This window comes from Protopterus annectens, chromosome 13.part0 (assembly GCF_019279795.1).
Source record: "Protopterus annectens isolate FY-2018-M chromosome 13.part0, PAN1.0, whole genome shotgun sequence".
NCBI lineage: Eukaryota > Metazoa > Chordata > Ceratodontiformes > Protopteridae > Protopterus > Protopterus annectens.
In genome coordinates, this window is record NC_056747.1 from 101,637,634 (window position 1) to 101,661,646 (window position 24,013).

The window sequence follows — 24,013 nt, forward strand, 5'->3', positions numbered from 1 at the left end:
AATAATGTGCTGCAAACTGTTCCACAATACAATCTACAAATGGGACATAGGAGTAAGAAGTGGGATTTATGGCTATAGAGTACCATTAAGACACAGTCAAAGAAATTATTATAAAACACTGGGAACTGTTTTCCAGAATGCCCAATAGTCTGAATGTGTTTGCCAAGACCTTAAGATTTGAATATAAAAGGGGCACAAATTTAAAAAATATTTCTGAAACGGTGATAGATCAAAAACCAGGGAAAATCAAACATGGTACTTACAAATGTGGGGCTTTATGCCCAGTGTGCATGTATAGAAAATAAGGAAGATTTATCCATTGGAAACAATTTAAGAACATTGGTAGGGAATGAATACTACAACTACAATACAACAGGAGTAGTATACATAGCTTATTGCATACAATGTCCAAATCGAATACTGCTCAGAACCAGTGGGAACCTACTATTCGATTTGGTTAATTCACAGAAGGATAATCTGTTTATATATATTTTAATGTATGTATGCGATTCAAATATATGTAAGCATCTTGTATTATTGCATTTGTAATATATCAGCTTTTTGAATAGTAGTAAATCGTAATGATTTTCAGTAATCTCTAATAGTTAATGTTGTCCAATCACCTTATTATATTTATTATTGTAATTTTATTGCCCTTCTGGGCTGGGTGTAAAAATGGTTAAAAATTGTTAGTAATAGGCAATTTTTGCTATCTATAAGGTGTTTTGTAACAAATGACTAAAGGTAACTGTTAATTGTATTTAAGGGGAAGGTTATGGTGACGTTGTTTCCGTTTTCTGAAGTAGTTGGTACATTTATGCTGATGAAAAGCTTGTGGAAGCTTAGAGCATTAAACATTTTATTTTATTTTAATCCTCACACCATTTCATCGGCTGGTGACTTTTTTCAGTGTTCGAGGTTGAGGAGAGTTGCTTCCATCATTTTTTTACCCAGTGGAGCACAACTTCAATCTTGCTTGCACAAAAGGCAAACTTCTTTATCTTGCTGATGCTTTATTCAGACTGCCCAGTAAAACCACTGAACATCATGAAAATGAACAACTTGAGTTTGAAGTCATGGAAGTGAGAAATTTTGTTCCTCATGTCTTTATGAACTTAGAACTCATACAGCTTCAGATAAATTCTCCAGAACTCAAACTCTTTAGCAGTCGAGGATGGCCATCAAAGCAATCTAGTCTACCACTAGAAGTAGAACAATATTTTCCTTATGAGAGTTTGTCTGACAATGGTATCATCACGAAAGGTCCAGTGACTGCTACAAAATCCTTGCAACAAGAGTATATTAACATCTTGCATCGTGGCCACACAGGAACTGATTCTACCACAAGAAGGCGAGAGGACTAGTATTTTGGCCTTCTATGTCAATAGATATTGAGATAATACTTTTATCTTGTTCTGTTTGGAAAAGTAACTACCTTGGTCGACATTAGCTACAGACATTTTCAAATGGAATGGTCAACATTATTTGGTATTAGTAGATTCTTATTCAAATTGGCTCAAGATTGACCTACTTCCTAATCTCACATCATATACTGTCTTTACTAAGTTGGAGATATTTTTCTGTCCATGGTAGTCCGCACAAAGCTATTTTTGACACTGGTGCATAGTTTACAAGCCAGCGGTTCAAGAGATTTGCTGAAGAGTGGGATTTTATTCATGTTACAAGTAGTCCTGAGTACCCACAGTCAAATGGTTTAGCAGAGCGTGCAGCTCAAAGTCCAAAACAGTTGTTAGAGAAGTCGAAACAAGACAATACAGGTGTTTTTCTGAATCTACTGAATCTCAGAAACATGCCTCACGATAATCACCTTGGTTCACCTGCCCAGAGACTTATGTGGAGACAAACCAGAACCACACTACCAATCAGTAGCAATTTGTTGGCTCCATGCACTAAGAACAGTAAACCAGTGAAAGCCCAACTCCTGAAAAAGCGTTTGCCCCAGAAGTCCTATTATGATAACACCAGCAAACCGCTCAATCCATTACAAGAAGGGGAGATAGTGAGGACGCAGACGCAGACAGAAAAAAGGTTTTGATCGGATTGGAGTCATGAAATGTTTATGTCCCGAGCAGAGATCGTACATTGTGGAATTGCAAGGAATACAATTTAGATGAAATTGGAAACGTTTAGTACCAGTGTCCGAGCCAGTATTGCAGCATCTTGCCTACGATAAAGACTAGTTCTCAGACTGACGATATTCCAGCAAACATCCCTGTTCCTGAGAATATCCCTGAGAGTCCTAAATCAAATCGTTCACCAATGACTGTCCCTGCTGCTAAACCCAGTCCTAACTGCTACACTACTAGATCAGGTCACATTTCCAGACCATGTTCCAGATACATGGCAACTTGAACATGAATGTTGTTTTAGTCATTACTGTCTGTACAATTTGCATACCTATTCAAATGTCATTATCATTGCAAGACAGCGCAGTAAGGAGGGAGGATGTAGACCAGAGTGTGTATGTACCTTTAAGAAGCTTTCCAGTAAGCTAGCATGTGCACATAAATACTGAGCACATGCAAACAAGAGTGCCATTTTGTAGTGAGCTGCAGAGGTGTAAGCATGTACCTATGTGCAGTAGTCAGTCAGTTAGTTGGTTGATTTACATTTTATGTTGCTGCTATCAATCCTGATGTGTTTGTATGTAATAAAGTATATTAACAAACACCCGAGCCTCTTCGTCTTAACTAGCTAGTCACTACTGGTAAAAATCATCTTCCTCAAAGTAAGGTTCGGTATACAGTAGTATAATAAAGACTTTAAGCGAACTTTTCCATGTCACAGCCTAGTCTCAGTTAGTATGAAAAACACATTGCAGGGGCCATTACAAGAGCTCACTATTAATAAACAAAAAGGACAGTCAAAAGGGAGAATTTCCAAGAATATACTTGAGTAAATATTTTTTGTCCTTCCTACAGCTCCCAAGAAGTGAAACAAAGTATGCAAAATGGAGAAATCAAAACCATTAATGACACAAATATGTGTTGATGAGTTTGGTGGCAAACTTTTACTTGGGAAAGACTGTAATAAGAGGGAATAAAAAGACTAGAGATCTAGCACATATTTTACTCACTACAGCAATGCTCTGGGAAACTACCACGTCCACCAGACTGCACTAAAGCACCCAAACAGCATCAACGTTGGTTTATGGTATATAGGTTCATAGCTTGGTACTAGGCTATCCGCCCTAGGGCCTATGCAAGCCTAGCCATAACAATTCCCTGGATATTTCTTCCCACACTATTCACTTCTCTGGACCCCTGTCTAGCAGAGTGACTGACATGATCCCCGGGATGAATTTCATATCTCACATCCAATCGTCAAGGTTCCTTTTGAAGACGGCCAATGAGGCACTCTGCTTGACATGTATGGGCAGTCTATTCCAGAGTATGGGGAGTCTCTGGGTCAGGAACCTATCCCACCAACATGTTTTGTTAATTGTGATGGCAAGGTTTAGATCCCTGGAGCATATGGCTCTGAGGGATTGGGATTTCTTTAAGTGGAGCATGTCCAACAGCTCAAGGTTTGACATCACCTTGTATGTTAAGCAGAGATCGCCTCTGAGTAGACGATATGCCACAGAGTGTAGTTGGAGTTTTTTTTAGATGGTCAGCATATGGCATCTGCTTTAGGCCTGTGATTCCTTTAGTGAGGTATTTCTGTGGCCTGTCCAGCTGTTGCAGATGACTTGTGAGGTACATACCAAACGGGGCATTATACTCTATAATGGGTCTAACGAGGGATGAGTACAGTGGGACAATGACCTCCTTTTTTCTGGATGAAAAGCCCTTAGTAATGAGGTGTGCCACATAGAAGGATTTCCTGACTACTGTGGCGAATGGGTTATCAAAAGTGAGACCACTGTCCACCTGTGTCCCTAGGTCTCTCATCACACTTTCGATGTTTAGTGTCCTGCCACCTATGTTGTAATTCATGGGTACATGTTTTTTTCTAAAGGGGATAACTATACATTTCTTGGCATTAAGCTTGAGCCCATGGCTCTGGCACCAGGCATCTGTTTCTGTAAGGCCCTTTTGTAGAATATCCACATCATTTGGGGATTCAATAATGGCTCCCAGTTTGCAGTCATCTGCAAACTTTGTTAGCCAGAGTCCCTTAGTGTTGGCCTGTACTTCAGAGAAGTAGATGCCAAACAAGAGTGGTCCCAGGACTGAACCCTGAGGTACTCCACTTGTCACTTGTCTGGAGTTGGATTTGGAGTCGGCTACTTTTACAGTCTGGGTTCTGTCAGTAAACTAGTTGGCAACCCATCGAGTGAGTAGGGATTTATGCCCAGCTTAGTAAGTTTATCTAGGATTCCAGAGTGGGGGATGGTGTCGAAGGCCTTGGTGAGGTCCAGATAGGCTGTGTGGACCACCTTACCCTCGTCCACAGCTCTGGAGACTGATTCGAAGAAGTCAATCAGATTCAGGAGACAAGATCGGCCCTTCACAAACCCAAACTGGGTGGGGTCCAGTGTTTGAAGGTTGCCAATGTCTTTGTTTATAAGTTCCATGATAATGCGTTCCATGCCCTTGCAGACCAGGCTTGTCAGACTGATGGGACGGTAGTTCCCGGGATCCAAGGCGGATCCTCCCTTGTGGAGTGGGATAACTTTAGCTATGCACCACTCAGTGGGCACAAAGCCTGAGGTGAGGCTATGATTAAACATGACACTTAGGTGAGGTGCCAGTTCATTTTGTAGTTCATGTAGTACACAGCCTGGGATGTCATCTGGTCCCATGGATGCTGTATTCTTAGTTTTGGAGAGTGCGGTTTCTACCTGTGTGGCCGTGATTATCGGAATTTGGCAATCTTTTGGTATTGAGATGGGCCCTTTAGGGAGTGAGAGAGAGGGATGAAGTTGGCACTAAATAGATCTGCCAGGATATTGGCAATATCCTTGGGATCAGTATATTTAATGTCATTCTGTTTTAGCTCAGAGCAGATCTGAGCATTGGCATTTAGATTCTTGACAGTTATAGAATGCCTTGTGGTTGTCTTTGGAATCTTTGGCAATTTTATTTTCGTAACTAGCTTTTGAGGATTTTATAAGGGATCTCAGCTTCTTACTGAGGCTGGTGAGGGAGTTTTTTGCATCCTGGGATTTTCCTCTTTTCTGCAACAGTTTCTTCCTTCTGTTGTATAGTTTGTTTATAGCAGGGGACCACTGATGTGGAGCATCTATCCCCCATGTTGGCAATGACCAGGTCTAGGATATTGGAGCCCTTGGTGGGACAAAAGATTAGTTGATCCAGGGCATTGGAATTTATGAATTCCAAGAACCGTTGGGAAAAGGAGTTGGTACCCGAGTAGTTTTCCCAATTAATCACCAAGTATTAGAGTGTTTGGTTGTATCTTAATATTTTCCAGTATGTTTAGAAAGGTGTAGTGAGAATCTTGGGGCATGGTGGGGGATCTGTAGCAAGCTACAATTTGGATTGCAGTCTTACCTAGTGTTAGTTGCACCTGGAGAATTTCAGATGCATTGTCAGGCGACTAGCCTGGAGGTGTGAATATCGACACTCCTCCACCTTTAGTGTTTCGGTCTTGGTTTTGTGGCCGAAATGTATGGTAAGAATTGTAGCCTGGTATTGCAGGGGTGCTCTCTGGAGCCTTGAACCAGGTCTCAGTTACTGCACAGATATCAATGTTCTCCATTTTTAGGAGTGCCTCGAGAGAGTGCATTTTGAGGTTTAGACTTCTAGCATTGAGTAGCATTACCTTCAGATTTTGCATGCTTCTATCAGTTACGGTGGTGGTTTTATCCTTTGAACTTTGCCTAAAAAAGGCACTATAAGGGTGGCAAGAGCTTTAGCCAGAAACCTGAATCCCAGGGGTGACAGGTGCAGGCCATCTCTGGCAAAACATTGTGGTTTGTTGACCACGTCTTCCCAGGCAGACAAATACTGGATCCCCATTGAATGACATCAGAAGCTTAGCCAGTTGTTGAAGTCAATCATTTTGATGCACATTTTGTTAAACCAGCATTGCTTCATTGTAGAGTAGCTTCATTGTAGAGTATCTTGATGTAAACTACACTGCAGGAGTCTTTAATGCTGTTTATGTTAAAACATCCACTTGCTATCTAGTGACCAGCAATGCATACCAGGCTAAATGATAAATAGATTCATAGGTGTGTACTAGGCTAATGGCCCTGGAGCCTTTACAAGCCTAGGCCATAGGATTACCCTGGCATCATGCCACCTGACCTTAGTTTCCAGTGCCTCTGTTAAGTAGAGCCACTGGAGTGATCCTCGGGGTGAATTTTCTATTTCCCATCAGCTCATCAAGATTTCTCTTGAAGAGGGCCAGTAAGGTGCTCTGTTTGAAATGTATGGGAAGTATATTCCATAGCATGGGCAGTCTCTGGGTTATGAACCTGTCCCTCCAGCACTTTCTGTTGATTGTGGTAATGAGGTGGAGGTCTCTGAAGCATGTGGTGTGGAGGGATTGGAATTTCTTTAGATGTAGCATTTCTAACAGAGCTGGGTCAGACAAGGTTTTATAAGTCAAGCAGAGATCGTCTCTAAGTAAGCGATATGAGACGGAGAATAGTTGGAGTTTTTTTGAATCTGTCCATATAGGACAAGTGTTTAAGGCATAGGATCCTCTTTGTGAGGTACTTTTGCGGCCTCTCCAGTTGTTGCATGTGTCTAGTGAGGTACATGCCAAATGGGGCATTGTACTACATGATTGGCCTAATGAGGGAAGAGTAGCGGGACAAAATGACTTCTTTCTTCCTGGATGCAAAACCCTTAGTAATGAGATGTGCCACATAGAAGGACTTTCTGACCACAGTGGCAGTGTGATGATCAAAAGAGAGGTTGCTATGGAGGTTCTTTACATAACTATAGAAGGCCTTTGGTTGTCTTTACTATCTGCTGCAATTCTGTTTTCATAGCTAGCTTTAAAAGATTTCATATGGGATCTCAACTTTTTGTTGAGGCTGATAAGGGAGCTTTTCCAGTCTTGGGACTTCACCTTACTCCGCATCAGTTTCCTCCTTCTGTTGTAGAGTTTGTTTATGGCAGGGGACCAACAGATTGGCTTCCTTTTTTTGGAGAGTGTGTCTTGGTTCTATTGGGTACGGCGAGATCCATGCATTTGTGTACATGTTCGTACAGTGTATTGGTGTATGATTCGGCAGTCATGCAACTATTCTCCATTTGCATGGGTGCCGTGAAGTTAGCCACCTCTCTTCTCAGGAGCCCAACGTTAGCTTTGGAGAAGTTTTTCATGGTAGTTACCTTTGCGGGGGGGGGGGGGGGGTGGACTTCCAAGGTGATTAGCTTGTGGTTGGATCTAACCAGGGAGGAGCTGTGTAGAGCAACAGTCGTCCATGTTAGTAATGACCACGTCAAGGATGTTGCTACCTCTAGTGGGGGTAAGAATGAGCTGGTCCAGGGCACTGGAATTAATGAATTCCAGGAAACGTTGGGCAAGTGTATTGGTACACGAGTTTTCCCAAGTAATGGTGGGGGTAAGAACGAGCTGGTCCAGGGCACTGAAATTAATGAATTCCAGGAAACGTTGGGCAAGTGTATTGGTACACGAGTTTTCCCAAGTAATGGTGGGGGTAAGAACGAGCTGGTCCAGGGTACTGAAATTAATGAATTCCAGGAAACGTTGGGCAAGTGTATTGGTACACGAGTAGTTTTCCCAAGTAATGGAGGGGTAGTTAAAGTTGCACAGTATGAATGTGTTAGGTTGGATCCTAACATTTTCCAGGGTGCTTAGGAATGTGGAGTGCCTGTCTTCGGACATGGTTGGGGACGTATAACAGGCTATGACCTGAACCACTGTCTTACCCAATGTTAGCTGCAACTGAAGTATCTCTGATGCATTAAGTTGGGCTACCAGTCTGGAGGTGTAAGCATCCTTTATGAATATGGAAACACCACCACCATTGGAGCTTCGGTCCAAGTTTGGGGCCGAAAAGTGTGGAATGAGTTATACCCTGGTAGTGCAGGGGTGCTTTCTGCTGTCTTGAATCAGGTCTCTGTTACAGCACAAATGTTGATGTTCTCCATTTTAAGGAGTGCTTCGAGCAAGTGCATTTTGAGATTTAGACTTCTAGCACTGAGCAGCATGACCTTCAGAATGCATTTGTTCCTAGCTGTTACAGTGGTAATTTGGTCTTTGGAACACTGCCTAAAAAAGGCACTATAGGGGTGGCAAGAGCCTTGGCCAGTATCTGGAAGCCCAGGGGTGACAGATGCAGGCAATCTCTGGCAATGCATCAAGGTCTGTCAATCATGTCATAGCAGGCAGACAGATACTGGAGTCCCTTAGAATGACACTAGAAACTTAGCCAGTTGTTGAAATCAATCATTTTCTGTTTGCACTGTGGTATCACTCTGGGTGATGGTAGGGTCACGCCTGGGCTACTTAATCCGAGAGCACTTCCATGTCTCTTTTCATGTAGTCCAGGGAGGTACGTCTCAGGTCATTCACACCCACATGTACAATGACAGAGTCATATTTGTACCTGTTGTTGAGGGATCTGAGTGCGTGCGTTATTTGGCGGATCCTGGCACCTGACAGGCAGCTGACTGTTACTTTCTCCTTATTTAACTTAGCGAGTGGGACATCAGTGTGCCTTCACTATCAAGTCACCTATAACTAGTGTGCTGGGCATGCTGTTTTGCTTAGGGGCTTTGGTTGAGTGGCACACTGTTTAGGAGAGTTACGGGTCTCATGATTAGTGTTGTGTTGTGGTGGTTGAGTGCATTTCTCCTTGGAGGCCTCTGCTGTTCGGGTAGATTTTTATTGAGAGCCTCCGCGAAAGTGGGTGTGTGGTTTTTGTTTCGATATGAAGGCATTGCTGGTGTGTGTTCTGGAGGGTGATAAATATACAGGGAGCCAACTAAACCACTTTCTCGCATAAGCAAAAAAGCTTAAGGAATTCCAGTGACTATGGCAACATACATTTTACTTTAAAAACTAATTATAACAAAGTACTAAAATTATTTTAAAACAAAACAGTGAAAGGTGAAATTTTAAAACAAAAAAGCGAAAGGTAATTTACTTAATTACTTAAAACTACTTTTCTGTAATTGGAAGTTTTTCATTCCATTACTGCTTGGAAGAAAAAAAAAATAAAATATTGATTACCTCTGTCAATGGTCTAGGTCTTCTTTCCACTGTGAATTCAGTGTGGCAAAGTTCACAGTAACTGGTATTGGAAGATGAAAGCCATTTCTCCAGGCAGCTTTTATGCACTGTCCCTAGAGTCCCAGTGCAGTCACAAGGAGACAGCAGTCCTTCCCCATTCCCACCTTCATGGCAGATCCGACAAATGGGACCATCACTACAAACCACAAGGAGAAACATAAAAGTATATCCTACTACTGTTTTCAAAGATAAAGACTGCAACAACTTGCTACTTCTGTAACAGCAGAAGCCAACAAAAATGCATAGGGATATATATACCAACAACTTTACTTTTTATTCACTGTTGAACTTTAACCTCCCCATCTTCTCCTGTAAACAATGGTTAAGAACTTTCATTACTAGAGGAAGTACAGTCACAGATTAATTGAAACAGTATATCGTGCAGCAGATAGTGTTGCCGCCTCACACCAAGAGGTTACGCAGTTTGATTCTCAGCTGGGCTGCCTTCTTTGTTGAGTCTGCGTGTCCTCCCTGTGTTGCATGGTTTCCTACGGGTGCTCCATTTTCCCCTCATATTCCAAAGACACACAGTAGGTGGATTGGGCACTCTAAATTGGCCTAATGTGCGAGTGTGTGGTGTGAAAGAACTACCATGGAAGGGCTAGCCACCTGGCGATGTAAACCTTGGCTCTAGATAATTACCACTGTTGAAGTGACACCCCATTCACATGTGCATAAATGGGAAAAAGGGGTTTGGTTGGATGGATGGAAAGGGCTTTGACTCACAGGCATCAGTTATTCATCCTGCTTTTAAAGTTGTCAGACGTACACCTATGCAAAGGTGTCACCATTTTTCTGTAGTCATTTTCTGATATCAGCTACCATAAGTTCCATATGAAAGCAGCATTATCTCGTTTCACTTTCATCTCATCCAGACAGAAACCTATAACTTGCAGTTAATATCCACTGTAACATCTGACATACCTGTAATATTTGTGATAGACACAATAAATGTATACATAACTGGAAAGCACATAAAAGCAAAATACAGAACTGAAAATTGAGATTAAGAGCTTTAAAGTGTCAAGAATCTCGTTCAAATCTTTATTGTTTCCATGAATATCTCATAAAAGTACTGTCTTTCCCTATGGCCGAACCACTTCAAGGTAGGAGATTGCTGAGCAAAATTCCCTGCAGTACTTACCCATCAAAGGTCGCCCTGCATCCAGACTGTATGTCTAGATTTAGTACTTGGTAAATGCATGGTGGTTGTCCAGCTCACGTGTCGCATACAAGTGGAGCATAAACATTCTTAAGAAAAAGCAGAATTGATGAAATCCACATTGTAATGTACCCTGATGGAGAGAAGGTATTTTGCTGCACTGAGATAACAGAAAGTAAAATAACCGGCAAGTTACTTCGCTGTAGTCAATTTTCTTGCAGGGAAGACATATTTTCCCTTCAAAATAGGGTACAGGGGTGCAGCAGAACCAGTCTTCAGAAGTTTTTGATTCTGCCCTTCTGTACAAACTGATTATGCACACCTGAAGTAAATAAAATAAAATAAATGGTAAAGGTGTTATTTATTTTATTTATCTACTGTTAACCAGGTTAGTCCCACTATCACCCACGGCAGTATTTATACTACTACAGGAAATTTGGCCAGGGCATTGGGAAAATTACAGTTCTGTACACTTACCATAAGTGTAGATGTTTGAGTGTATTCACTGTTGCAGTCATCACATTTAGGCTATCTGCTTGCAGTAGTCCTCAGTCGGCCTAATTAAAGTTTTGGGTCCTGCAATGCTTGCTGTCCCTTCTTCCATGACGTCAGGGGTATAAAACATGCAGCCGACGTCATTACCTAAGTTTTCTTGCCCCAGATGTCAGGTGCTCCCCTAATGGGAAGCAACTAAATCTATAAATATACAAAGATATACCTCCAACAAAAAAGCAAATACACCAAAAAGCTTTTGAACACAGTAAAGGAGAGTAGAGGTATAGCCAAAAGTAATAAGGGGGCTGGAGAGAGGGTAACCAGGACTGAAACAGTGAATAAACTTAAACATCTACATTTATGGTAAGTGTACACGACTGTACTATGTTCGTGTTTCACTGTTGCAGTCACCACATTTGGGTAGATTCCCAAAGCTAAGGATGGGAGGAAGAATTTAGATACCATTAGGACCAGCTAAAAGGCCCTGCAAGACTGTAGTGGCAAAGCCAGCTCTGGATTTAGAGAAAATTGGCAGATGGTAGTGCTTGGTGAAAGTATGTACAGAACTCCAGGCAGCAGCTTCTAGGATGTCCCTGGTAGGGAAGCCTCTGAGAGGCTGTAAAGGTAGATGCAGCCCTGGTTGAGTGGAGTCTGATCCCCTGTGGGATAGGTTTTCCATGGTGCTTGTAGCAGAAATGAATACAATGGCCTATCCATTTGGAAATAGTTTGCTTTGAAAAAGCCTTCCCCTCTGCCCCTGTACCAAATGCCACCAGCAGTTGGTCAGATTTCCTTTGAGGTTTAGTCCTGTCCAAGTAGAATCTAAGTTGTCTGTGCACATCTAAGGAGTGCAGTATCCGTTCCCCTTTGTTCGGTGGATTAGGAAAGAAGGTTGGCAAATGAATGGACTGATTAAGGGCCAAACTGGATCACTCCTTGGGCATGGAGGATTGGTTCTGAGGGGCACCCTGTCCGCATGAAAGATGATGAAAGGCTCCACTGCCATGAGGGCCTGTAATTCAGATACCCTTCTTGCTGAAGTGATTGCTAAAACGAAAGCTGTTTTCCAAAAAAGTAATTTTAAGTCTGCAGTAGCAACTGGCTCGAAGGGAGGAAGAGTGAGTTTCTCCAATACAAAGTTAAGGTCCCAGGCTGGAGTTGGAGCTCTCCTGCGTGGTCGTAAATTTCTGGCCCCTCTGAGGAACTGCTTGAGCAATGAATGAGAGAAGAGGGGAGGTTCTGTGTTATAATGAGCTGAAATGGCTGAGGTGTGAATTTTGATGGAGGAGAAAGACAGGCCCTTGTGAAGCATCTCAGTTAAGTATTGCAAAATCTGAGGTAAATTGGGCACTGCTGTGCTCATCCCTTGAGACTGGTTCCAGGCACAGAATCTTTTCCATTTTTCAGCATAAGATTTTCTAGTACTAGGCCTCATTGCCTCTAAAATGATATCCATCACTGGTTTACTGAGGGATGGTAAAGGAGAGATTAGGTAATTAGCCAGGCTGCCAAGTTCAGTGTTTGAAGCTGAGGGTGTAAAATCTGGTTCTCCTGCTGAGACAATAGGGTAGGAAGTCTGAGGCAGGTGCCGTGGGGCCAACAGTGACACCCTGCGCAAGAGGGGGTACACCAGTGCTGGCATGGCCAGTCTGGTGCAATCAAAATCGTCCTTGGTTTGTCCTGTTTGATCTTTAGTAGTACTGTGGAGAACAGAGGCAGAGGAGGAAAGGCATAAACTGATAGGTTTTTCCAGCTGAAGGACAGAGCATCCACTTTCCAAGCTTGTTTGTGGGGAGTCCTTGTGCAAAATTTGTCCAATTGATAGTTCTGGGGGGAGGCAAACAGGTCTATATCTGGGCTCCCCCATTTGCTTGTCAACATGTTGAAAATCCTTGGTTCCAGTTTCCACTCGTGTGGGTCCATGAGGTTTCTGCTTAGTTCGTATGCCAGTGTATTTAGGTTTCCTGGCAGGAATTGAGCTTGTAGATGCACTTGGTAGCTCAGGGCTGTGTTCCACAATGCCATGGCTAGTCTGCAGGGGGGGGGGGTAAGAATGTGTACCCCCCTGCTTGTTTATGTACCACATAACAGTGGTGTTCAGTCTTTACCATTAATTGTCCTGGAAGAGTGTGGTCCTTGAAGGCTGTCAGAGCATTCTGTACAGCTAACATTTTTTTTTGATGGATATGCAGGTGCATTTGACTTGGGTTCCATTTGCCCTGAATGCACTTCCCTGCCAGGTAAGCCCCCCCATGCATAGTCTGATGCGTCTGTTGTTAGGGTTTGGGTGGCAGGGGGTAGTGTGTATGGTAGTCCCTTGTTTTGGTGGCAGGCCTCTGCCCACCAAAGGAACTCTAGGCGTAGGCAAGGTACGATAGGAATCATTGCTTCTAGATCCTGAGAATATTGACACCATAGGCTTTTGGTAGTCCCTTGTTTTGGTGGCAGGCCTCTGCCCACCAAAGGAACTCTAGGCGTAGGCAAGGTACGATAGGAATCATTGCTTCTAGATCCTGAGAATATTGACACCATAGGCTTTTTAGATACCATTGTAGTTTCCTCATATGCAGTCTTGCATATGGAATTAAAAGAATGCAGGAGGCCATGAACCCCAAGGCTTGTAGTATTTGCCTTGCAAATAACAGGAGTTTTGTGGCCACTTGTTTGAAGTAGGTTGTCAAATGAATTTATTTCTCTGGCATGAGGAAAGCCATCTGAGAAGTTGTATTCAAGCTTTCTCCCAGGAATATAATTTGTTGACAGGGTACCAGGTGTGATTTCTTTTCATTTATGGTGTACCCCAGACAAGTTAGCACCTTTTGTACAAACGCCAGATGATTCAAAAATATGTCCTGGCTTTCTGCCTGAATTAGCCAATCGTCCAGGTATGGGTATATTTGAATATTTCTTTGCCTGCAAAATGCAATGACTGGAGCTAGGCACTTTGTGAATACCCTGGGCGCAGTAGATAAGCCAAAGGGCAGTGCAGAGAATTGATAGTACGTGTAGCCTGCTTTGAAGTGTTAAGTATCTTCTGCAAGATTCCCTGACTGGGATGTGCAGGTATGCTTCCTTTAAATCTAGTGTTGCCAGCCAGGCGTCCTTGCCTAGCATAGGGAACAACTGGTGAAGAGTCAGCATCTTGAATTTTGGAATCACCAAAAAGGTGTTTAGAGTAGACAAGTCCAGGATAGGACGCCATGAATTGCCTTTTCTGGGTACAAGGAAAAGTCTTGAGTAGAAACCTTGTCCCTTTTTCTCTTCTGGTACCAAGTGAATAGCCCCCATGCTTGAGAGAAAGTACTTGCTTTTGGGCCTCCGCCCACTGACTTTGGGGTATATCTGGCCACCCGCTTGGTGTTGGTAATGTGTGGAAGTGAAATCTGTATCCCTGGGACACTATTTACAAACCATTTGTCTTGGGTAATGAGTTCCTAGTTCTTTGCATGAAGAGCAATCTTTCCCCCGAAAGGGGCAGTCAGTTGAGAAGTGACTGGAAGTTTTAAAAAGGAGTCATTGAGACAGTTTGCCATGGGGGGGGTTATTACTCTCAGATTTGGGAGTGGAGGCCCCCCACTGCTTAGTCCTCTGCGTACCCTGAGACTGAAGCCTGGGAGCTCTGCTGGGTGTGAGTTTGGACTGAGAAGATCTGGAAGAGGCAGGAAAGGACCAATTCTTGGAAGGTCAATGCCTACTAAACCTTGGAGGTTGTACTTGTAAAAAATCAGTTTGCATAGATTTAGCTTTTTCCTCCATCTTTTTAAGAACTTCTCCTGCCTTGTTGCCAACAGGCAGTCCTGGTTTAAGAGAGCATCCAGTAATTTTGCTTTTACATGATCTGGCAAGGATTGCTCCTTAATCCAAGCATGCCTACTAAGTACAGACCCAGTTACAGCAGCCCTGCAAGATGCCTCTAGTGAATCAAAACCACATTGCAAAGTATGTTTTCCACCTTGCTCAGCTGAATGCAGTAAATCCTATAAATCCTTATTTTTAGCACAATCGGGAATCAACAACATTTTCTGTTTAAGCAATCCAATAACATGCTGCTGATACTTTAACATATGAAACTGGCAGTTTAAGGCCCTAATGGCCAAAGTTGCAGAAGTGTATACCTTCTTACCCCATCTATCAAGTGCCCTGGAGTCTCTATCAGAGGGGGAAGGATTTTTGGCAGTAGTAGCTTTAATGCCCTTGGGTCCCTGTGAAATGGTCTCAGGATCCGCAGTAGGATTTTTAAAAGGGAACTTGCGAGAGTCCGGGACCCTGTAATATCTATCAGATTTTCTGGGAGCAGGTGGTAAAGAGTCAGGGGCCAAGCTAGATTCCGAAAAGGCATCATCAACAATGTCTAGTACAGGAGGTATGGCTAAAGGCCTGTGCTGGGGCAGGAGTAAGAAATCCCAAAGCCTCTTTTTAGAATAAGAGAAATCCTGACTTTCGCAATGAAAATGCTCCCTGAGACTATGCAAGGTTTCACCAAAAGAGAAATCCTCTGGGGGGGAAGCAGAGGGAATACAGTCCTTAGCATCAAAATCCTCAAAGGTAGATAAGGGTAAATCCTGGTCATCAGAGGAAACAGGAAATTCAGACTCCTGGTCAGAAGCATCATAAACAAACTCAGTCCTAGGTCTCTTAGAGGTGGAAGGCTGGCTTCCCCTGATTGAAGTAATAAGGTCTTCAGCCATTCTTATTTGTTTTTTAGGCATAGAGAACTGACCATGCGGTCTGGGCGTCAGTTTTCTAGGCATGGTTCAGGTTTTAGGCCTTGAAGAAGAAGATGGCGTTGGTTTAATACGCAAGTCAGTAGGCCTGAATACACCCTCAGAAGCCGGTGCCTGCACAGCGGCTCCGGACCCATCCAAGGTAGAGACATCCGCAGGTTCCACAGTTGAAGCATCTCGCGGCATACTGGACTCAGAATGGGAGGCCTGCTAATCTGAAGTAGCGGGCATCAGGGGCTTCAAAAGCGCCTCACTGAGTACCGGCAAACTGGCGACTGGCTTAGGAGAAGCGTCGTCGGCAGCTTTGGACCTAGGCAGCCTGCTTTATCTTTGCCTTTTTTCGGTAGTCGGATAGCTTACCAAAGACATATCAGGATAATTGAGCAGAGCACCAAAATATTTAGAAGCGAAAATATACAGACAGTATATAGACAGTTCGTGGTTTAAATATGGCACAAAACAGGCAGCGAGGTACGTCGTGGTCAAGGAATACAGTACGAATGAAAATCTTTATGAGGTATTTGCTTTCCCATAGTAATGCAATTATTTACTTTTACTGACATCGGTTTAGAGCAAGAAAAAGTTTCCCCAGCGGGGTACTTAGCTTTTAGTTGAAGACTTCAGTTCTGAAACTCGAAAACGAAAATTTCAGGAGTCTGCCAACCGACACTTGCGAACTGCTTCTACTTCGGGCACCGCACGGCAAGAAAGACTGAGGTAATGATGTCAGCTGCATGTTTTATACCCCTGACGACCTGACATCATGGAAGAAGGGACAGCAACCGACACAGGAGCCAAGGTTTTGTTAATCAGGCCGACTGAGGGCTACTGCAAGCAGATAACCCAAATGTGATGACTGCAACAGTGAAACACGAAGAACATCTTCCCCTTCTCTTTTTGCAAGTAGGGACACCGTTAGTTGTAACACTTTCTGCTTCTGGTCAGGGTGCAACGGAGGCTTAGAGAACCAGGAAGGAGCATACTGGGCACGAAGGTTTTGGAGGATACACAAAGTGTGAATGTCTATGTCAGAGAGTTATCAGGTAAGTCGGTGGAGTCGAAGACAGTAGAGTCTTCACAGAACAAAGTTATGGAACAGGCAGAGGCAAGTGAGCTTAGGTCAGCAAGCAGCGAGAAGGAAGAAACACAGACTGAGTAGTGCGAAGGAGGAGGTTGTACCTTTGCAACATTCTGAAGCTATTCTTCAGGAATGTCTGTTTGAAGGGGAGAGTGAGGCGCAGAATGGATGTACTATTACAACCCTCCAATGTGGAGGGCCGCAGGATGCTAATCTCCAGGACTTGATAAACCAGAGAGTGAGCCAGAAAGTGAGAAGGTGATTTAGTGGAGAGACATTATGGAGAGGTTTCACAAAGAAGTGGAGGAAGAGAGAGAAGGGAAAAGGCAAAGTTGTATGCAGATTCGGTAAAACTGGGACAAAGAAAAGATAAGTTGGACTTATGCAGAAAGCAGTACTTCATAAGAATTAGCAAAGCAGATAAAGAGATGGACAGATATGACATTTGAGATAATATAAAAGCACCGTTGGGAATATCACTGAAAGAGGTATGAGCATTCATTCATATTAAGAGAGAGACTTTCTGTGACATTATATTTGAAAGAGGAGAGTACATGGAGAAATTTTTGAATCAATATGAACTTAAAAGAAAACGCCACTTAGAACTAAAGAAATATATTTTTTCACTCCATCTCTGTTTTCTGAGTCATTTTAATACCTCAAAAATCACACTGACTGTTTCTTATAGAATTTTAATATGTTTTCTGCAAAATGGCTGTCAATGGGGCTTGACTTATCAATGTGATCTTTTTCTTCTTCAAGCCTTTATCTTTCCCATAATCCATTCCAGGTTTGCTTTATAGGAGTCATGCTAGAAAGTAATGGTGTTTTCCCAATCCACTGACCTATAAATTAGATTAGTGTCAGTCACTGCCATCTTATGTACTGTCTATAACATGACTGATTCTTCTATTTCTTGAACAGCACTCATTTGAGTGCGTCTCAGGGCTTGTTTTATAGTACACTAAGGAATTATACAGCTGCAACCAAAACAGTTGCTAAATTACAAGCCTTTGTTCACAGCATCTTTTTGTAGTCCAAGATGAATTGACAGCTCCTCCCCCTACACTTGGAAAATGTGGTGATACTGTACAAGAAAAAATATATATTTTCTGACTTTTCTCTAAATGTCACAGACATTTTTGATACTACATTTAAGTCATCTCAAAATGTATAGTACAAACAGCAAACATTTAAAGTCTAAAGCTTAGCATTTCAATAGCTGTAATGCTGCTTATGTAAATGTGTTAAAAGAGGTGCTAAGTGCCTTTGAACTACTGACTGACCTAACTACTCTGTTTTGCCATGAAAGGCATAGCTACATTGGAAGCAGCTGTATGTCAGTGTAAGCGCGCTTCTTCTCTACAATAAAGACAATTTAAAACAGAGTGAGAAGGTCACACTGAAAAAAACAATCAATCAGTAAAAACGAAATGAAAACTCCAGCCAAGCTAGAACTTCCAATGAGTGACCTGCCAAACCTCCTGTGACAGGCGCACACGGGATATATGCAAATGACCCTTATGAACATCAGGTGTTTTAGCTATATGGCGATTCTGATTGCCCATGACTTTTACATTTGAAGTCGTTTTAATGGACAATTTCAAGCCAATAAAGACAAACCTCACTAGCTATGCATTTGGATTTGCATATTTTGGCCTTGTTATGACCTTGTCAGCAGAGCACAAGCAAAGTGTTTGACTAAGCAAAAGAAACACAGGGTTGTTACACCCAGCTGATGCCCATTATCATTAGGGTGACTGCAAAATATCCCAACTAACAAATTAAAACAAAGTGAGAAGGTCACACTGAAAAAACAATCAGTAAAAACAAAATGAAAACTCCAGCCAAGCTAGAACTTCCAATGAGTGACCTCCCAAACCTCCTGTGACAGAACACATGGGCTATATGCAAATGACCCTTATGAACATCAGGTGTTTTAGCTATATGGCGATTCGGACTGCCCATGACATTTACATCTAAAGTTGTTTTAATGGATAATTTCAGGCCAATAAAGACAAACCCCACTATCTATGGATATGCATATTTCGGCCTTGTTATGACCTCATCAGCATAGCACAAGCAGAGTGTTTGACTAAGCATAAGAAACACAGGGTTGTTATACCCAGTTTCACACCTCTCTGTCTTGTTTACAGCAGGACTAATTACCCATATAAGATTGCCAGTAGTACCAAACTACAAAATTTCTCTGTGTCTGTGGTATGCCATAATTCCTCTACAACTTATGCGACAAGATAAGCTTAAAAAATTGGTGGTCTTTCTCTTCCTTGGATACCAAAGTGAGGAAAAAAGAAGTTATGTACTCACCATAACGTTCCATGTGAGTTGTTCTATCTCGCCTTCATTCTTCACTGATGGGTTCGGAGCCGATCCTCGGCTCTGACACGGCCGTTTAGCAAAGCTCATAGATTACCAGTAGCTCGAGACCAAGCCCCTTATCCCATGATGCACTGCTGGAATTACCTCAGATCTTCTTTGCTGCGTGTACCATATCCGAGTAAGAGGACTAATCTCCCCAGACAGAAAGAAACATTGAATAACCAGGATAAAGTCAGTCTCCAGGTCAAATGTCAGCCAGGTGGAGGAAGGAGGGAGGGACATGAGAATGAAGCCGAGACAGAACAACTCGCATGGAATGTTGTGGTGAGTACATAACTTCTTTATGTGAAATAGTTCAATCTCGCCGTTCATTCTTCACTGATGGGTAGCGTCCCTAGAACCCTAAATCCTGGGTGGCTCATGGGAGTACATTTTTCAGGACCATAGAACCAAACCAAAGGAAGCCCTGTCCCAGGAGGCCTTGTCCACTTTGTAATGAGTGATAAAAAGTGGGAGGCTTAGACCAAGTGGCTGCAACACAGATATTAGCAAGAGGTAACTTGGCTTGAAAGGCCGAAGAAGTAGAGACTGCTCTGGTTGAATGTGCCTTCACTTTATGCAACAAAGACCTATTAGCAGATGAGTAAGTGTAGGTGATACAATCTGAAAGCCACTTAGAAAAAAGAAGTTATGTTCTTACCATAACGTTCCATGTGAATTGTTCATCTCGCCTTTGTTCTTACTCACGGGGTTCGGAGCAGAGTCGGCAAGCTCTGCATCTAAGAGAAGCACAAGGACCAGTTCCTATCCCATCCATGATCCCCTGCTGCTATCCCTCAGATCTAGTTTGCTAAGAAACCAGACTTCAACAACATAACTAACCCCTTGCCAACTCTCTCATCCACACGAGATTGAATACTCAAATTATATACAGAAAAGGCATACAGAAAGAGTACACCTAAAGGAAGCAGATAGTGCCAGGCAACCCAAAGAAAGTAACAAGACACCAGTCATCACCGTTGTTCCAGAACGTGGAGGGGGATGGAGGGAGGGATTGCAAGAACAAAGGCGAGATGAACAATTCACATGGAACGTTATGGTAAGAACATAACTTCTTTATGTGAAATTGTTCGATCTCACCGTTTGTTCTTACGTACGGGTAGCGTCCCTAGCACCGTAACCCTGGGTGGCTCACGGAAGAACATTCCTGAGAACCGTAGAACCAAAGGAAGCCCTGTCCCTGGAGGTCCTGTCCACTTTATAGTGAGTAATAAACGTATGAGATTTGGCCCAAGTAGCTGCCGCACATATGGTATCCAACAGTAAACAACCGGCGAGGGCCAGAGAAGTGGACACAGCCCTGGTAGAATGAGCTCTAGGTTTGAACGAAAGAGACTGCTTGGAGGATGAATAGACAAAATTTATACAGTCCGACAGCCACTTAGATAGCGTGCATTTTGTCACTGCCAGTCCTTTCTTATTTTCCGCAAAGGAAACAAAAAGTTGATCTGATTTCCTACATTCCTTGGTTCTGTCCAGATAAAATCTCAACTGTCTGTGGACGTCCAATTTGTGTAACACGTATTCCAGTTTACTAGAATGGTTCCTGAAAAAAGTGGGAAGCTCAGTGGATTGATTAATGTGAAATACTGAACATACTTTCGGCAGAAAGGATGGATTAGTACGCAAGGTGACCCTGTCTGGGTGAAAGACTATATACGGGGGGGGGGGGGGGGTCTAATCGACAATGCCTGTAGTTCCAAGATTCTATGAGCTGAAGTGATTGCCACCAGAAACAGGATTTTCCAGGATAGATACTTAAGTGGATACGTCGAAGCTGGCTCGAAGGGTTCCAACATAAGTTGAGACAGCATTAGATTCAAATTCCAGGGAAAAACTGGGTTTCGTATGGGTGGCCTGAGATGGAATGTACCCTTCATAAATGCTCTACAAAGTCAGTGGGACATAACTGTAGTTCCACCTTCACCCACATGAAAGTTTGATATGGCAGCTACTTGAACTCTTAGCGTGGACGTCGAGGATCCTTGATGAAAGAGTGTGGAGAGAAATTCTAAAATTTTGTGAATAGGGGCCACTAAAGGGTCTATACCCTGTCTGGAGGCCCAACACGCAAAACGTTTCCACTTGCTCCTATACAGCTTTCTTGTGGAGGCTTTGTGGGAAGAAACTAAAATGTGCTGCACTGCCGGGGATAAAAGGTCCAACCTGGCTAGTTTGGGAAGTGGAGCAGCCAAGCTGCAAGTTTGAGGGACTGAAGAGATGTGTGAGGAACTCCTGATGAGTGGGTCAGCAGGTCTGGCACTGGGTCCGGAGTCCAAGGTTCTTCCATCTGGTGAACTTGAAGAAAGGGAAACCAGATCTGTCGAGGCCAAAGTGGTGCTATCAAGATGATCGTCCTTCCCAGACCTTTGGCTTTCTGTAGAAATTTGGGAATTAATGGAATTGGAGGGAAGGCATAGAGGAGACCCAGGGGCCAATCATGTACCAGTGCGTCCCTGGGGGCACTCCCCAGGGGGAGAAGTAGGGCGAAGTACCTTCTGCATTTGGCATTCAAGAGGGAAGCAAAGAGATTGCAGCAAGGCTGGCCCCATCTGCGGAAGATGTCCTCCGCAACTTGATTCTTGAGGGACCACTCGTGAGGTAACAGGATGGCCCTGCTCAACCTGTCCGCTATGAAGTTGGATGTTCTCGGGATGTGCGTTGCTATTAGAAAGCATCCGGTGGACACAGCCCATTGCCAGATTCTCAGGGCCTCTCTGCATAAGGGGTAAGACCTGGTTCCTCCCTGTTTGTTTATGTACCAGACTACTGACATATTGTCCATCTGAATTGCCACTGTTCCCAGAGGTAAGGAGTCGTGAAAGTGTTGCAACGCCAAGAACACTGCTCTCAGCTCCAGGACATTGATGTGCAGGTTGTACTTTATTTGTAACCACTCTCCTTGGACTGTTCTCCCCTGAAAAAGTCCCCCCACCCTATCAGGGAAGCGTCCGTGGTTATTGTGGCTACGGGGGCAGGGAGTCTAAACTGACGCCCATCGTCAGTTCCTGATTGTTTATCCACCAACGGAGGTCCCGCTTGCAAGTTTCCGTGATTAAGATTCTGTGAGACAAAGGTAACTGTTGGAACGACCACTGAGCAAAGAGGAGCCACTGGAGGATACTCATGTGCATTCTCCCTAGGGGAACTGAAATAAGGGTAGCTGCCATCATGCCCAATACTTTCAATACTTGTACCGTGGGGACTTTTTTGTTTTGAAGAATAGAGACCTGATCCCTCTTGCCTGAGGAAGTCTTATCCGTGCAACGGAAGTATCTAACTCCGCCCCTACGAATAAGATATGCTGTGGGGGCGACAAGGAAGATTTTTCGAAGTGCACTGTTATTCCTAAGCTGGAACAGAGATTGATCATATAGTCCCTGGCTTGCACTACGTGATGCTTGGTGGTGGCGGTAAGGAGACAGTCGTCCAGATACGGAAACACTCGGAATCCCCGTCGTCTCAGGTGAGAAGCCACTACTGCCATGCACTTGGTGAACACCCTGGGGGCTGAGGTGAGGCCAAAGGGCAGAGCTCGAAACTGAAAATGACTAGCTCCCAGCCGGAAGCGCAGGTGATCTCTGGGTGGCCTGGCCATTCTTATGTGGTAGTACGCATCCTTGAGATCTATACAGCACATCCAATCATTCGTTTGAAGAAACGGAATAATCGATTGTAGCGTGACCATCCGGAATTTTTCCTTCTTCATAAAGGTGTTGAGTCTGCTGAGGTCCAGTATTGGCCTCCAGTCTCCTGTTTTCTTTGGAAATAAAAAGAACCTTGAGTAAGTTCCGGATCCTATTTGGTCCGCTGGGACTGGCTAGATGACTCTTTTTTTCTAACAGCCTTTGTATTTCTATGGCTGCTTGATCCCGCAGAGCGGGTGGAACATCTAGGAATCTTTTTTTGGGGGGGTTGTGGCCTGTTTAGAAAGGGAATATCGTATCCTCTGATTATTATGCTTTTTACCCAGGAATCTGATGTGAGATTTAGCCAGGCCTCCGGGTATAAAGCCAAACGACCCCAGACTGCCTCCAGAGCAGAACAGCCGGGCCTCCACTCAGGAGTGCTTGGGTTCATAGGTTCATACAAGGCTATCTGCCCTAGGGTATTTATAAGCCTAGCCAGAGTGTGCTTGGCTTTCGCCACCCATTTTAAATTAATTTTGCTATGCCCTGTTTTGAGGTTAGTATACTGTGCCTCTGTCCAACAGTGACACAGAAGTGATACCCGGTGTAAACCTACGATCCCCCATCCACTCAAGATTCCTCTTGAAGAGAGTCAATGAGGGACTCTGCCTAACCTGGACTGGGATTTTATTCCAGAGTGAAGGGAGCCGCTGGGTTATGAATCTGTCCCTCCAGCATGTCCTATTTATTTCAGTGCTGAGGTTCAAGTCTCTCGAGCACGTAGCTCGATGGGATTTGGATTTTCTGAGGTGCAGCATGACCATTAATTCCGGGTTGGACATGGCTTTATACGTCAGGCATAGATCGCATCTGAGCAGGCGGTATGCCATTGAGTACAGCTGGAGTTTCTTTAACCGGGCAGCATATGGCATCTGTTTGAGCCCTTTGATCCTCTTGTTGAGGTACTTCTGGGGTCTTTCCAGTTGCTGCAGGTGTCTGGTAATGTACATCCCAAAAGGGGGCATTGTACTCAATTATGGGCCTGATGAGGGATGAGTAAAGAGGCACGATGACCTCCCCTGATCTAGATGTGAATCCCTTCATGATTAGGTGGGCTATATAAAATGTTTTTCTAACCACTTTGGCCACGTGGTTGTCAAATGAGAGATTGCTATCAACTTGGGTCCCCAGGTCCCTAATTACTTCTTCCGTACTTAATGGATTACCACTTATGTGGTAATTTGTGGGCACTTTGTTTTTGCCAAAGGGGATGACTATACACTTTTTGGTGTTTAGCTTGAGGCCATGGCTCTGGCACCAGTTG

The 24,013-nt window shown here is 43.6% G+C and overlaps 1 protein-coding gene across 2 annotated transcripts in view; it reads right to left on the reverse strand.

The window, feature by feature from the left end:
• The window catches only part of MARCHF2 (membrane associated ring-CH-type finger 2), a 750,969-nt gene that overhangs the window by 428,619 nt on the left and 298,337 nt on the right, over positions 1-24,013 (reverse strand). For both annotated transcript variants that reach the window (XM_044090677.1, XM_044090676.1), the window contains exon 3: positions 9,142-9,337. In XM_044090677.1, the coding sequence (XP_043946612.1) occupies positions 9,142-9,337 (196 nt within the window). The remainder of the gene's footprint in view (positions 1-9,141; positions 9,338-24,013) is intronic.